This window comes from Podarcis cretensis, assembly GCF_951804945.1.
Source record: "Podarcis cretensis genome assembly, chromosome: 7".
NCBI lineage: Eukaryota > Metazoa > Chordata > Lepidosauria > Squamata > Lacertidae > Podarcis > Podarcis cretensis.
In genome coordinates, this window is record NC_137176.1 from 39,651,953 (window position 1) to 39,667,761 (window position 15,809).

The 15,809-nt window shown below is 40.5% G+C and overlaps 1 protein-coding gene and 1 long non-coding RNA gene across 4 annotated transcripts in view; one reads left to right on the top strand and one right to left on the bottom strand.

Moving 5' to 3' along the window:
* The window catches only part of LOC307219674, a 586,866-nt gene that overhangs the window by 64,395 nt on the left and 506,662 nt on the right, over positions 1 to 15,809 (bottom strand). The gene's annotated exons all lie outside the window — the stretch shown is intronic.
* RTTN (rotatin) overlaps positions 1 to 15,809 on the top strand; it is a 96,614-nt gene that overhangs the window by 48,418 nt on the left and 32,387 nt on the right. For all 3 annotated transcript variants that reach the window (XM_079982843.1, XM_079982844.1, XM_079982845.1), the window contains exons 31-35: positions 2,193 to 2,351; positions 4,425 to 4,496; positions 9,876 to 10,068; positions 12,533 to 12,615; positions 14,805 to 14,913. In XM_079982843.1, coding sequence (XP_079838969.1) covers positions 2,193 to 2,351; positions 4,425 to 4,496; positions 9,876 to 10,068; positions 12,533 to 12,615; positions 14,805 to 14,913 — 616 coding nt within the window. The remainder of the gene's footprint in view (positions 1 to 2,192; positions 2,352 to 4,424; positions 4,497 to 9,875; positions 10,069 to 12,532; positions 12,616 to 14,804; positions 14,914 to 15,809) is intronic.

Sequence of the window (15,809 nt, forward strand, 5' to 3'; positions counted from 1 at the left end):
ATAAATTAAGAGCATTTGCAGATGATCTAGTATTGACTTTGCAACAGCCAGATACTAGTACTAAAAGAGTATTAGAATTAATTGATATATTTGGTCGAGTAGCAGGTTTTAAATTGAATAGACAAAAAACGAAAGTGTTGGAAAAAAATTTAACAATGGAAGAAAGAGAGAGTTTTCAGAATGAAACAGGCTTGGAGATAACAAAAAGGGTAAAATACCTGGGGGTAAACTTAACATCCAAGAATGTGAACTTATTTAAGGACAATTATGAAAAATGTTGGTCAGAAGTTAAAAAAGATTTGGAAATATGGTCAAGGCTGAAACTTTCCTTGCTAGGCCGAATCGCTACTATTAAGATGAATGTACTGCCTAGAATGTTGTTTTTATTCCAGACGTTGCAGATTGTGGACAAGATGGAATGCTTCAAGAAGTGGCAGAAAGATATATCAAAATTTGTCTGGCAGGGCAAAAAGCCCAGAATTAAATTTAAGATTTTAACTGACGTAAAGGATAGAGGGGGGTTTGCCCTGCCGGACTTAAGACTTTATTATGAATCAGCAGCTTTCTGCTGGTTGAAACACTGGCTACTTCTTGAAAACACTGACATTTTGGATCTGGAAGGGTACGATAATAGTTTTGGTTGGCATGCATACTTATGGTACGACAAGGTAAAGGTGTATAAAAGCTTTAAAAACCATATTGTAAGGAAAGCATTGTATAACGTTTGGATTAGATACAAAGATTTGTTGGAAAGTAAAACCCCTAGGTGGGTGTCACCAATGGAAGCTAGGGAAGTAAAAAAGCTTAATATGGATTCTAAATGGCCAAAATATCATGAGATTTTAGAATACGATGGTGAAAGGGTGAAACTTCAGAGTTATGAGAAACTAAAGCCTAAGGTCCGAGATTGGTTGCATTACCATCAAATAAATGAGACGTTTAAACAGGACAGGAAAATAGGATTTCAGAAAGAGAAGTCAAAATTAGAAACAGAATTGTTGGAACCCAATACTAAGAACTTATCAAAAATGTATAACTTGCTGCTAAAATGGAATACACAGGATGAAACGGTGAAATCAGCTATGATTAAATGGGCACAAGATATCGGTCATGATATTATGTTTGCTGACTGGGAACAGTTATGGACCACCGGTATTAAATTTACTGCATGTAATGCATTAAGAGAAAATATTATGAAAATGATCTACCGGTGGTACATGACCCCAGTCAAGCTTGCAAAAATTTATCATTTGCCTAATAATAAGTGTTGGAAATGTAATGAGACTGAAGGCACTTTCTACCACCTTTGGTGGACCTGCCCAAAGGTTAAAGCTTTCTGGGAAATGATCTATAATGAAATTAAGAAGGTCCTTAAGTGGACTTTTCCTAAGAAACCAGAGGCTTTCCTCTTGGGCATGGTGGGCCAAGCGGTGTCAAGGAAGGATAGGACTTTCTTTATGTATGCCACTACAGCAGCAAGAATTCTACTGGCAAAGTATTGGAAGACGCAAGAACTACCTACTCTGGAAGAATGGCAAACAAAGGTGATTGACTTTATGGGACTGGCCGAGATGACGGGCAGAATCCGGGACCAGGGGAAAGAGACAATGGAAGAGGACTGGAAGAACTTCAAAATATATCTTAAAAATAATTGCAAAATTGAGGAATGTTAGGATGTCAGGGGGTAAGAAGTAAAGAATTGCAGCAGTAAACAAAAAAACTTAAGAAACTTTTACGAAAGGGAACTAAGACAATGGACTTAAGGGTTGCTAAAGAATTATTAAACAAGGATGCAGGGATGGGGAGGTATGGGGAAGTCAAAGAAAGAAGGGTAAGAACCGATGAGTATGATGTGATACTGTTTTATATTGTTCTTTATTATATTTGTGGAAATTAATAAAAATTATTATAAAAAAAAAAAAATTAAAACTTTGCTTGTCCTAAATACTTTTATGAGCGAGTTTTACATTTCCATAAACTGTTAGGTCTTTGTGACCTAACTTTTTATTAAAAATATTCCATAACAGCCTTGAGGCAAAACGTTTTAAAACCAGATTATTGGTTTTAAGAATCAATTTGCAGTTTTTCAATAAACTTCTAAATGGTGGGGAACGTGGTCTAAAATGCAATGTGGAAGTTAGAGAAAAGTTGGATTTTAATGTGTAAATGGTTTTGATTTTCGTTAATTCTAGGTAAAGTTCACATCCCTCGCCATAGGATCAGCACTTACATCCCTCGAAGTAGGCTGCTTCGCGTTGGCTGAAAGCTGCCAGAACATATCAGGAGGCTTGTGGGGAACGGTGATTAACATCCTGCTGGACCAGTCTGAATGCAGCATGGTCCGAAGAGAGGTATGTAAATTCTGTTCCCTGTAAAAATGTTTTTTTTTAAATAGTTCTCTCAAGTTCTCTTACAGCACACTCCTTTAAGTGTCTACTCAAAAGTGAGTCTCATTGAGTTCAATAGCACTTAGTCTAAGCTAAGTGGATACAAGGTTGCAATTCATTTATGTCACTTTCTCAGAACAAGCACTACTTGACTTGTTCTGTAATTTTCTTATTGTGGAAACTTCCAGATAACTTTGACGTGCTTGTAAAATTGCATGGAATCCAATAAATGTGTATCATCTCTCCCTTCACACTCCCCATTTGAGCCTGTGTATTGAGTACTGAAGATTATGAAGAGAAGGAAGAAATACCCAAGATCAGCAAAACAAGATTGCGTACACAGATATTTTCTGCTTTTGTCATCTGAAACCTAAATACAATTTAGGTGAAACTAGGGCAGGATCACACTTACTCTTAAACTGAGTTTGAACAGTTCTCCCTCTGTCAGTGTCATGGTCCACCCTGGGCGCTCTGATTCTGATCTGGAGCACTTGAGGATGGGGAGTCAGAAGGGAAGAGGGGTGCAGCAGAGCCTGCTTGATGAAGCACGCCCACCCTTTACCCAGAATTCAAAGGAGGGAGACCCAGGGGCTGCCCCTTCCCAGACTGTGGAGGATGATGGAGGAGCAGAGTTCAGACTCTCCAAGGAGAGATGGCACATCAAAAGTGGAGACTCATCTCCCTCAATGAAGGGAGGATGGCATGCTTGCAGATAAGTTGCACAAGTAGCTGATCCTTCTCCACCTCTGTTTAAAGCTTGGCAGGAAGATGGGGAAACTATTCATCCGCCCTATAAGAGCACCAGGGCTAGATTCTGCTCTTTCGTAGATGCAGAATTTGTTTTGTTGGACTGCCATAATAAAAGTTTACTTCTCTATGTACAATTAAACACCTCTGTTGCCTGGTTTTGGACGGGGGCCAGGACAGCCTTGTTCAACCCCTTTGAAGTACAATCTTGCATAGTGTTGGTTCTCTTTCTGAGAGACCATCATTCTAACACTATTTAGAGTGTATCTAGGTATGCCAAGGCAAAGTGGTAGAAAGCGTGCTTTGTTTGGGTGTGCCTGGAAGCAGTGACTAAAAGTACCATGTCCCCTGATTGGCTTAAGACACTTCATAGGGTTGTATTCAGTGTAGCTGCTGTAGCACTATGGTGAACATATGGAATGATGAATCTTTCTCACTCCTCTCCTCCTCCCACCCCACTCCCCTAAATCTCTTATGGGGGTTCTCCCAGCCCTCTGGAGTATATCTGGGGATGCTGTGGGGCACACACAGGAGGAAAGGGGTTAGTTGAATATCACCTATAACCTACATTGATGGTCACTTCAAAACAGGTCAGTTGAATCCCAAACTCAGTTCAGTTTTGCTCTTTTAAAAAAAGGATTTCCTCATTCCTGCTGTTATAATGGCATTTTTAGATATGTCAGGTAGAATTTATTATGCTGAATGTTTCAGCGTTTTCTTTTTTAAATTTCATTAAAGAAGCTCTTCAGCTATTGGTCACACTTCTTTATTTTGTGATTCAAAGCAGACATCCACACTGAAACGTAGAGGAACAAACATGAGTTCTCTAAATTCTTCCCAACACAGTGGAAGCCTACTGTTTCTGCACTATGTAAACAAACAAGGTTAGACATGATAGAAAAGAAAGTAATACACAGAAATCAATTTTCAGAAAATCTTAGCAATTAAAGAAAATTATACTAAAAATAAGTCAAATACATGTAGTTGTGTATTTTCTGTGTAATGGATGTTTCAGCTATTCATGCTTTGTCCTCAGTGAAAATTTATCCTAAAAATAAAATGGCACTTCCTCCTCCCTCAACTTGACAAGACAGCATAATATTTGATTTTTTAAAATGACTCACTGAGTAATCAAAATCCAAATAGCTTCTGAATTCCTTAAAATAGAAGGTGAAAGTGGCCTGAACATTACTTTTGATGATAATAGTGTATATCTGAAACAGCCTTCTTGTCTTCAATTATTTAGCTGCAGCCAGGTGGCACTGTTGATGTTTGATTTTTCTTTTGCAGGCTGCATTTATTCTTCAGAATCTTTTGGTGATTCCACTGCCCACTGAAGAGGTTAAAGACTCTATTTGGCAGGTGACTAGTTGACTTGATGAGTTTCCATTGCTCATCAATATAATTGCGTCCAATATTTTATATCCTTGTTAGAGGAAAGAAAAGGGTACAAGCTGCTTTAGATGTACTTTAGAAGTGAAAATAATGAACATTCTTACCCTGTTTTCAGTAAAGATTGGGACAAGCAAAATAATTCTTCCCCCAACATTCTTTCTCTACTGGATAAAACCAAAATATCATCGTTCTCAAATTATTCTAGCCTTACAGAGTGGACTTGCAACTTAACCTAGGGCTTCAGCTAGTTAAAGAACACTGCCAATTTCACTTGCTTTTAATTTGAGGGATGTGTTTAATCTTTTTTCCCATTACCATAATGGGATCAAAGTGTGTGACTTATGTTTGGAGAGATGATGGGTGTAATTTGTTGATGCATTTCATTTTACAATATTTGTTTTTCAACTATGATGGTTTTAAGAGTTGTTCACAACAGCAAAGTCTGATGTGTTGGTTGATGATACTGCCCTCACAATTACCCTGAACCAATAAGGTGCATGCAAACATTGGGAAAAAATGTTTCTGGAATATTGCTGTCCTGCTTGTCTGAGAGAATTCCTGAGATGAAAGAAACAAGTGTCCTCTTTAAAGCTGACTGCAGAATACCAGGTCCCATCGTGGGATCAAATGATGGTGCCATGTGACTCCTGCCTCTTCCTCCTTCAAAGTCAGAGGCAGAAAATGGGAGCTACTATGGAAGAGGAATTGTTTGGAGCCCTTTTCTTAGATCACCAGATGTTGTTGCTCTGAGCCATGGGTAGGCAAACTAAGGCCCAGGGGCCGGATCCAGCCCAATCGCCTTCTAAATCCGGCCTGCAGACGGTCTGGGAATCAGCGTGTTTTTACATGAGTAGAATGTGTGCTTTTATTTAAAATGCGTCTCTGGGTTATTTGTGGAGCATAGGAATTCGTTCATTTTATTTTCAAAATATAGTCCGGCCCCTCACAAGGTCTGAGGGACAGTGGACCGGCCCCCTGCCAAAAAAGTTTGCGAGTCTGAGCAGATGGCGCCAGCTATTCCCAGCCCTTGTCACTGTGGGCATTAACTCTTGTGGGGCATCTTGGGGGAGGAGGTCTCAGTCCTCAGTCCTCTTGCTATTGTTGCTGCCTCACCAGCCTCTTCAGCAGCAGCTGTGGGAAGAATGGGACTCAGTCGGAAATAGAACACCCTATTTTTGGTCTCCCTGGGGTGGGACTTCCTCACATGGGCTGATGGCCAGCAGTTGTCTCTCCTGGCAATGCTCCCCTCAAAGGTAGTGGTAGCAAAGGGAAGCAGGAATTTACAGGTACTCGATGTACTAGAGAGCTTTTGGAATAATTGACTTTAAAGCATCCCTATATAGCAGCTCCAGGGACCCAGAAAGATTAGTTTGGGAAATGAAATTCCTGTTTGTAGGAGGGAACGATGCCAGCACGGATTAGTACAGAAAAAACTGGTAAACTGCCTATTTGAGCTTGTCAGTTCTTTTGAAGCTGCATCTTAAAGCGTTTTTAATAGGTTTGTGAAATACCTTTTAAACATTTTGTGAATGCTTTTAAAAAGAACTGTTTCAATAGTAAATGTATCCTTTTGATCTTTTTTTAAAAAATGGATTGGATTCAAATAACCATGAGCAGAAAGGAAATAACCACTGGCAGTGTGGTCTACCAGCACTTGGTCAGGCACTAATAACACTTTTCACAGCTTTGCAAGACCCGCACAAGTAGAAGAGGGACATCTTTGGGTTTCATTTCATCCTCATTTGGTGCTTTAAAATAAATGTAAAATAATCCTCCTGTGAGCACGAGATATCAAGCCCTAGCCTTAAAATGGATGCTAAGTTCAAACACTTCTCTGTGGCCTAGATACTGTTGTGTGGCTTAGCCAAGGCAAGAGGATAAACTTGGCAGGAGTTATTTAGAACCTATTTCCCTGGGAGTTTCTTGCAACAAGCAGACCACTCTCCGTCTTGTACAGTAGATCCATAATTATGTGAATTGTATCTCTAGAACCTACTTGTTCTGGCAGAGTGAAGATAGATATTATTTTAACATTGAAAGAAGATCAGTATAGTTCTGAAAACCTATATTAAATACCTCCATGGGATACTATTGAACTGACATAGGTTTTTCTTTAATGGAGTCCCAATTGCAGAAAAAGGAAGAAGAACCATCATCAACAAAAGCGAGTTTTCCGGGAGCAAATAATTCATGCAGTTAATGAGTTTGGGGGCTTTTTTTATGGTCCAGAGCTGACTTTAAGCATATTTTTGACAGCAGGTTAAGACTGTCCCAGGCATTTGATGGAGTGTAATGAGTTATCCTGGCTTAAGACTGCTGATGTTTTTGCCATTTGCTATTCTTGATGTAATTCTGTTTTTTGTTAGTGCATTAATTATTGCTGTTTTTAAGTGTATTTTTATTCTGTTTGTAGGTTGCCTAGAGACTTTTTTATATTAGGTGACATCTGAATAATAGAAATAATATATTTTAATATACATTCTATTTATAGTGGCGCTGTGGGTTAAAGCCTCAGCGCCTAGGACTTGCCGATCGAAAGGTCGGCGGTTCGAATCCCTGCGGCGGGGTGCGCTCCCGCTGCTCGGTCCCAGCGCCTGCCAACCTAGCAGTTCGAAAGCACCTCCGGGTGCAAGTAGATAAATAGGGACCGCTTACCAGCGGGAAGGTAAACGGCGTTTCCGTGTGCGGCTCTGGCTTGCCAGAGCAGCGATGTCACGCTGGCCACGTGACCCGGAAGTGTCTCCGGACAGCGCTGGCCCCTGGCCTCTTAAGTGAGATGGGCGCACAACCCCAGAGTCTGTCAAGACTGGCCCGTACGGGCAGGGGTACCTTTACCTTTACCTTTAGCTTGTCTAATATAACCAATTAACTTGATTGCACAGAAAAGTTCACGTGTTCAGTGGCTTGGATCCTAAGATAAGCGAATATGGCAAAGTGCCTGGAAGGTGCCCCTACCTGATTTTGGATTAGTCTTCTTTCCTGCCAGCAGCTCCCTGCACTCCACTTTGTCCAGAAGGCCCCTCTGGTACGTCAGGAGCTGCAGGGAGGAGAAGTGGATGGAAAACTCCTTCCATGAACTTTACGTTCACTTATCTTGGGATCCAAGCTGCTGGGAAGTTGGAAGACATTGGCAGGATCAAATGCATTGCAGAGTCTCTGCTGGATTCCTTCTCTTATGCTACTTTGCTCTCTTTCGTGGGGATGATCCCTACAATCAGTGTACAACCTCAATATACTCAGTGAACACTGTTTGTCATGGGTGGTCGGGGAGCGTATTTCTGTGTAAAGTTCAGGTGTGAAGTTTAGAGCTGCTATATCCAGGCACATCTATTTTTCCCAGTTGCCGTTCATGTATTTCAAAGGATTTTCAAATATACCAGAAGTGTCTTAGAAAGGGGTAGTTCAAAAGGAGCTCCTGCTTTTTCTTCTTCATTTTAATAACAGAATATATTCAGGGTTGCTCCCTTACATTCCTGTAAAGGAGATTAGAAGATAATTGGACAGTTTTGAAGTAGCTGAGATGAGATTACGCGCACTAAGGTTTAGAACTAAACTACCCATAATTATACTCATTCAATTTTAAGCAAGTTATTTCAATGGAATTACCATATATGTGTTCTGATAAGTAATTTATTGTGGGAGACATCTCAAAAGATGCCGATATATTCTTGATTAGTCTTTCAGGGGTAGATGGTGCTACATTATGCTTGGCATGCCCCCCCCCCGGGCCATTCCTGTAAACTGGCCATTTTTAGCACCTTGATGATTGTAATTCAGGTTAATATTTTACTGATAAGTTTTTACAGATATATTGTATTATATATTGGCCTTTATTGGCATAAGTAATAATATTATTATATTCTTGATTTAGTAGTAAACCGCTCTGACACTCTGTGGTGTGAAAGGAATGGATTTCCTTATATTGATTTATAATCTATGGCCACTTGGCTCAAGACTTCCATGGGAAATCACAGTTTAAAAACATGAATAGATTTTAGTAAATCCAGTGATTTAAATCTTATCACAGATTGAACATATACAATTTTTCATTGGAGCTGTTGGTCTGGAACAAGTGTTGATACAAATGCAGTAATTGTAAAACAAATGTGTACCTGTATTTAGGATGATTTTACAAGAAACAAATTATTTGTCTGTAAGAGAGATTATGAAATCTGATATAATTTATCCTCCCCTCAGTTTTTCAGTATTTATTTAAATAGGTTGATTAACATTGATAACTATGCAGTGATTTGGCTAAAAATAAAAAGGTAGATATATCATAGTTCTCTGCTTAAGCCAGTTTAGACTACACTTATCTCCATGGAGAATGTTGCAGAAAGGGAAGGGAACTTTATATGGTGTTATTTAGTGGTATACCAAATAGTACACAAGATAAGGAGATTAAAATGTTCACTGCTTTACCATCCCAGCAGTTTTTTTTTTTCTGTTATCACAGTTCAGTAGATTCTTAGCTTCCCTGCTTTTGAAATTGAAATCCTTTCTGTAGTCAATAAATCAGCACATGTAATCCCAAGTCATCAGATCACAAGATGTTATGTACTTTCAAGGTGACTGAAGTCACTGCACACACAGATTATAAGGCGTGAGTGACTCCAGTGGGTTTTAGCACACCCCTGTGGCTGTGAAATGCTTGGCATAGAAATTGTAAATTGGCATCAATGGGGCCGAATATAAAAACTTTCACTCAATGTCATCACACTTAGAAGTCAGCAGAATTCCCTGAGTAGGTAGTTGTCATGCATGAGTCAATGAATGCACATTACTGACATCTTCTGCATGTAGATTCCCATCTTGTAATGCAAGTTTACTTAAAAAGAACTTCACAGAGTTATAAAACTTATTTTTTATTCTGATTACATTTCATCTCAAACCAGTATTGAAGTTCTTTCTTACCCTGCACTGCGTTCAGCCCCACAAATGATCAGGTGTGAAGGTAGGAGTGTCGGGAGAGAATTATGCAAACTGTATAAATTATCAGGATTTGCGTGATTTCCCCCAGACGTTAGTATTATGCGCAAATCTTTCGTGAGTAAGAACGACAAGGAACGTCCTACCTCTGACCAGTTGAAACCCTGTTCAGCAGCTTCTCCAAGTCCCAATTCTCCTGGCATAAGTTGGCAGCAATTTTGTTGTTTAAAATGAAGCTGAGATTCTCAGAGATGAATTCTGTGGATATGCTTTCCTGCATTTTCATGGATTCATGGCATCAACCCTTGCTATTTCCTTCTCTGACGGAAGAGGTGTTCATTCTCATTGGTTGGGAACCAATGTTATGAGGGTCTTTTTAACATATATATTTTTATATATGTTACCCCCTTCCTCCAGGGACCTTGTGTACATGATGAAGAATCTGGTCTATCTCTCACTGGAAAAACCGCCTTGCAGGCTCTGTTATATCATTGTCGCTTCTATGAGCATATGAATGAGATGGTGAAACAGTGCTACTTAGGTCGATATACATTTGATCTGCATTGTTCCTTGGGAGGCAGCCAGGCAGCCGAAAAGAGTAGCATAAATGGTAAGTGACACTTCAAAGAATTCATTTGGTTTAAATTTCGGTTGCGGTTCTATGTGTTCTCAATACATTTTCTCCTTGTGATTTTTTGTTTTGTTTTGTGCGAGTCTTCTAAAAGTATTATCCTTTTGTGTCTCAAAGTTAAAATAGTCAGCCAGTCTCTTGAAAATATAATACCACATCATCTGGTTCAGTATCCGAGAAGCAATTATGAGGTTTTTAAATGTGTTCATAGTCGGAGGTGGAAGAAGCATATTAGAGATAGCCCATTCCTTCCTTAGTGAAGGATAAATAATGGGCTATAGGAGAAATGTAAAAAGAAAACAGAAATCTAATTAGAACATCAAGAAGGATGAATCTCCAGTACAATGGTAAGAATTTGTAAAAGGCAGTACGTGGGTTGTTATGACTATGTGCAAGCATTTCACTTTTCTGTTTCTAAGCGGTTGTCTTAGTGATGCACTGTGAATAATTCCATATTGGGGATAACGAAACAGGCTACTTCCAGATCATAGAAAGCGTTGCCAACACTCCATAGGGAATGAAGTCTGCTTCATAGGTACAGTTTTGAAGTTCATGTGCTGAAACATAGAAAATGCTAATGCAGCGAAGTGGGTGCTTGGAAACATATGTATCCTACAGATACGCTCTTCAGAGAACCAGACTGGCTGCAACTCCCTGTGGAGGGCCCACTTGGTGGTGACCCTGGTTTTCTTGCTATGCCACGTGGGGCAACAGCAGCGTGAGCCTTCTGGCTTTGCTGCTTTGCTCAGTTTGAAAAACAGCTTTCTTTCCATTGTGGTGGGATGGGAAGTAGTGAGCTGTTGCATAAATCAATATATCAGGGACGTGTGCTTGTAAAGTATAGTGGGGGTGTTGATTCCTTAATAAGGCCCATAGGATGAATTTATGTGAGGATTTATGATGCCTGATTCACGGTTGAGCTTCAGCACTTAAGATTTTGAAGCATTGGGGAAAGCTGAGAGGAAGAAGCTAGATTAGAAAGCAGTGCTTCCTTGAAATTTATTTATGGGTTGCCCTTCAATTCCCCCCATCCCCAGTAGTTAGAAGGAAAAATATTGAATTCCAATGTGGAATGCCTTGCAGTCAATTTTTATTTTTTTTTTTATTTTATTTTTTTTTATTTTATTTTATTTTATTTTATTTTTTTTATTTTATTTTATTTTATTTTATTTTATTTTATTTTATTTTATTTTATTTTATTTTATTTCTGTTGTTAAAAACAAGCAACAAGTTTTTATAGCTACGGGTCAGCCATTTTTGGCTAGCCAAGCCACAAAATTGGCATTGGTTGGACCTGATTTGACAGATTTGCAGCCAGGGAATTCCAGGTACTTTAGCATCACTGCCCAAGGAACTCCCTACCATCTTTCTTACTAGGAAGTGGGTGAAGAGTTGCCAGAGTGGCCATTCTGTGGCCGAGGTGCTCCAGATACCACTTCCAACCTTTCTTCCTCTCAGAGCTGGCGAGGAAGCAGGGTTCGTTGTACAATGACCAGAATAATCTCTGCTCATTTTCTAAAGCTTTAAGGCTGAAAAGAAGGCTGGTCGAGGGCACAGTTGCCATGGTGAGCAGAAAATGTGGAAGCCTATTTCTAGCCCTTATGGCTGTGCAACATAACACAAAAATTGGAGGTGAACAAAAATCAGGACAGTTTATTGCAGCTTGGCAGAGGCAAGCAGTGGGAAGATGGACTCGACAGTTCTCAGTTACTGATTGATTAGTTCTTTCCTGTGGCTCCAGAACCTGATCACTTCATAAGATCAAACTGGAACCCATCAGCTTACTTGTCACACTTTTTAGTCATATTGATTAATAAATGGAACAGAGAATTTGCAAAATCACTCTAATCAATGTAGTTTCAACATAGATTTATGCTATATGTATTCATCCCCCCCCCCCACGCATAGCTCTATGTTGTCTAATGGCTTCTGTCTGCCCTGTTCTACAGCAAAATATCTGTGTTTTGCAGTTTGTGGAATGTTTGAGAGATTCTTCCCTTTTGTTCTTAAAAAACAAAGGGGTTGTTGTCATTTTTCTTTGCTAATGGATTCACCAGCAAAGCAAGAGGTGAGCATATAATATAGTGGTTCTTGAACTTCTTTCTCTGGGCCACACTTTCAGAATAAAAATTTGCTTGTGCCGTTTTGATTTTTTAATTGATAAGAAATTCATCAGAAAACAAAAAGAAACAACTCGTAGCAGAGCTTGATTTTGAAAATATAGCCTTCTATATTCTGTATGTATATCTAGACAGACAGACAGACAGGTAGATAGATGGATAACTATACTACACTGAAATATTTAAATGTTTCTTTGATTGTCCTTGCCACACTTGCCATCCACTCGTGCCATATTGTGTGGTGCACCACACCCTTTGAGAACCACTGATACAAGATGTTTTAAAAGGCTGCATTTTTCTCTTTTCTTCCCCGCCCCCTCCAGATTTTGACGAATCACTTTCTCTCTGGAGAGTTGTATCTACTCAAAGCCAATCTCCAAGTTCGCAGTCAACCTGTGACACTCTGGTGAGTTCTAAAATGACAAGTTACCACTGTAAGGGGAGCTCAATACTGTTTAATTGGATTGTTGGAAAAACAGAGGTCCCATTTTCCAAGTAACACGTTTCTGCCACTTATTTCACTTACACAACCGCAGCTTTGTGTGCTTGGCTGGGAACAATTACAGTGGTGCCCCGCAAGACGAATGCCTCGCAAGACGAAAAACTCACTAGACGAAAGAGTTTTCCGTCTTTTGAGGTGCTTCGCAAGACAAATTTCCCTATGGGCTTGCTTCGCAAGATGAAACGTCTTGCGAGTTCTTGCGGGTTTTTTTCCCTTCCCCCCCTTTTCTAAGCCGCTAATAGCCGCTAAGCCGCTAATAGCCGCTAAACCGCTAATAGCGCTAATCCGCGAATCTGCTAATAGCCGTGCTTCGCAAGACGAAAAAACCGCAAGACGGAAACTCGCGGAACGGATTAATTTCGTCTTGCGAGGCACCACTGTAATAAAATAGAAAGTAGGTGGGGTGGGCCAAAAGAAGGGCCCATGGGTGGTCTGGGTGCAGCTAGGCCCCCTCTCCCTACAACCTTCCTTCTCTGCTATTCTGTGGGGCTGGACTGGGCACCTCTGTTCAGGGTGAAAGAGCGGCAGCAGCAGCAGCTACAGGAAGCAGCTGAGCAGCAGCAAGGAAAACTCAGCACACAGAGAGAGACCTTTTAAGAGATCTGGTACTGCAAGCAAGCTGGAGGGTTTAACAGCTCCCTTTGAGTTGGGTTTTCTAAATAGAAAGAGAACAGGAAAACCCAGAAAGTGGAGTGGGGCAGTTGGGGTAATTTGGAAAGAGAGGTTCTTTAAAAAGAGAGAAAAGTTTGCAGGGGGAGAACAGAAAGTGCAGCAGGAGTTGGTGGAGGAGAGGCCTCAGCAGCTGGCAAAAGATTGAGGAAAGCTGAAGGAAGGAGAAGAAGTGAAGCTATGTGCTTCCTAAGACCCCCAGTAAGCAAGCTTGGAGGACTTAACAGCCAGATCTTGGGAGGCGAGGGCTGTTCTGGGGATCGTTGTGGATTTATGCGGTTCTGTTGATGCATGTGATGGCCGGAAACATTAACCTCACATAAGATGCAAGTTACCTGCACTTCATCACATAACCCCTCCTCACGTTTCCTTTTCGGTTTCTAATCTTATTTATTTTACCAGGTAATAATAGAAGTATTGCACGACTTACTGTTACTTCTATGACTGTCAGTAATTCTGTGAGGAAGGGTATGTGAGGAAGGCCCTTTCATCCTGAAAAATAGTTCACTCTGAAAATGTGCTAACTGTGTTGCTGTCTTGTGAAAAAAAAAAAAAAGGTCCACAAACAGCTTGATCTTCCATAGACAGGCTACTATGTCATATATGACATATCAAGGGCTCCCCCCCCAAAAAAAAACCCATTTTCACCTGCTCGCCTGGAGGCAATTCTTATTCACCAGTGGTGCGAAGAATTTGCATGTGTATTGTGAGTGTTCTGGTTTAGATACTGGAAAATTTCTATGTTCAGCCTCCGTCTCACTGGCAAGCCATTATTGGAAAAGGCTTAGCTGGTGCAAGAAGCTAACAAGACTTATTTTTATAACTAGCTGAAATTATTATTGATTTTTTATGTATCTTAAGACCTTGTTTCCCTTGAACTCTAAAAATCCAAAACATCCAAGTAGCACAATTTAGGAATAAAGGACTCTGTATCTCTGTGATGTTTTCTGGGAGTAAGTCCTTTTCACTAAAAATGCCTAAAAAATCCAGTTTATTATATCCCATCCTTCTGTTTTTAATTATGTAAATTACTAACAGCAGAAGCTGGGCAGAGCCAGCTATTTTTATATACCTAACCATTGAAGTGATAGAGGTAATTGCTTTAAATTTAGGCTGCATTTTGGAGATCAGTGAACACAATTGGGTTTGTTCTTCCCTCCTCCCTCCCCCCCCCCCCCCGCATCAATTCTTTCTGTTCACACATGGTGCTCTTTGGATTCCAGCAAATAAAAGTTGCCCATTAGTAGAAGCATGAGACTCTCAATCTCAGGGTTGTGAGTACGATCCCCATGTTGGGCAAGAGATTCCTGCATTGCAGGAGGTTGTAGTATATGACCCTCATGGTCCCGTCCAACCCTGATTCTGTGAATATATATGGACATTTGTTAACAGGAGACAATGTAATTATTGGTTCTGCTTCCTAGATCATTTCCTCATCGCCATCTCCAGGCTGTGCTGTGGAACTGCAGCTGCCCACCTCACCACCAATAGCTAGAATTTGCGACGTGCCACTTAATCGACTCATGGCGCAAGGTAAGCAGATGTGATGAAATGATTCATTTGGAACAAATCACTAACCATGGTCCTGATGCAGAGTGCTATTTGCATGCATGCCAGGGGCTCTTTCCTACCAACCCGCTCCTAACAGTAACCTAACAGGGACATGGGTGGCACTATGGTCTAAACCACTGAGCCTCTTGGGTTTGCCAATTAGAAGGTCGGCGGTTCGAATCGCCGCAATGGGTGAGCTCCTGTTGCCCTGTTCTAGCTTCTGCCAACCTAGCAGTTCTAAAGCATACCAGTGCAAGAAGATAAATAGGTACCGCTGTGGCGGGAAGGTAAATGGCGTTTCCATGTGCTCTGGTTTCCATCACGGTGTTCCGTTGCGCCAGAAGCTGTTAATGGACAAACGCCGGCTCCCTTGGTCTGAAAGCGAGATGAGTGCCACAACCCCATAGTCACCTTTGACTGGACTACACCGTCCAGGGATCCTTTACCTTTACCTTTACCTTTAACCTAACAGTAACCTCCACTCAGCCCCATCTTGTTGCTCACTTTTGCAAGTCTCACAGTGTTCAAGCTGTGGAGAGGATGATAAGGTAATAGCTGAATGCACAGGTCTTCCTTCAAATATCTCAAGATTGCACAGTTTAATTTTGAAGAGCTCTAAACTGAGTGATTCCCCAATTTCCCCGTACCCCCCATGGACCACTTAAAAATTGCTGAAGGCCTTGGTGGACCACTTAACAATTTTTCTGTCTATAGCAATTGTGCTGTGCTAGACGCTATATGATTTTTAATTGTATTTTTATTGCTTTTTCTGTTTCTTACATATTGTATTTTATTGTACGGCAATTTGCATGCCATAGAATTCAAATTGCAATGCAATAAAATACAATGTAAGAAATAAAGGAAGCAATAAAAATACA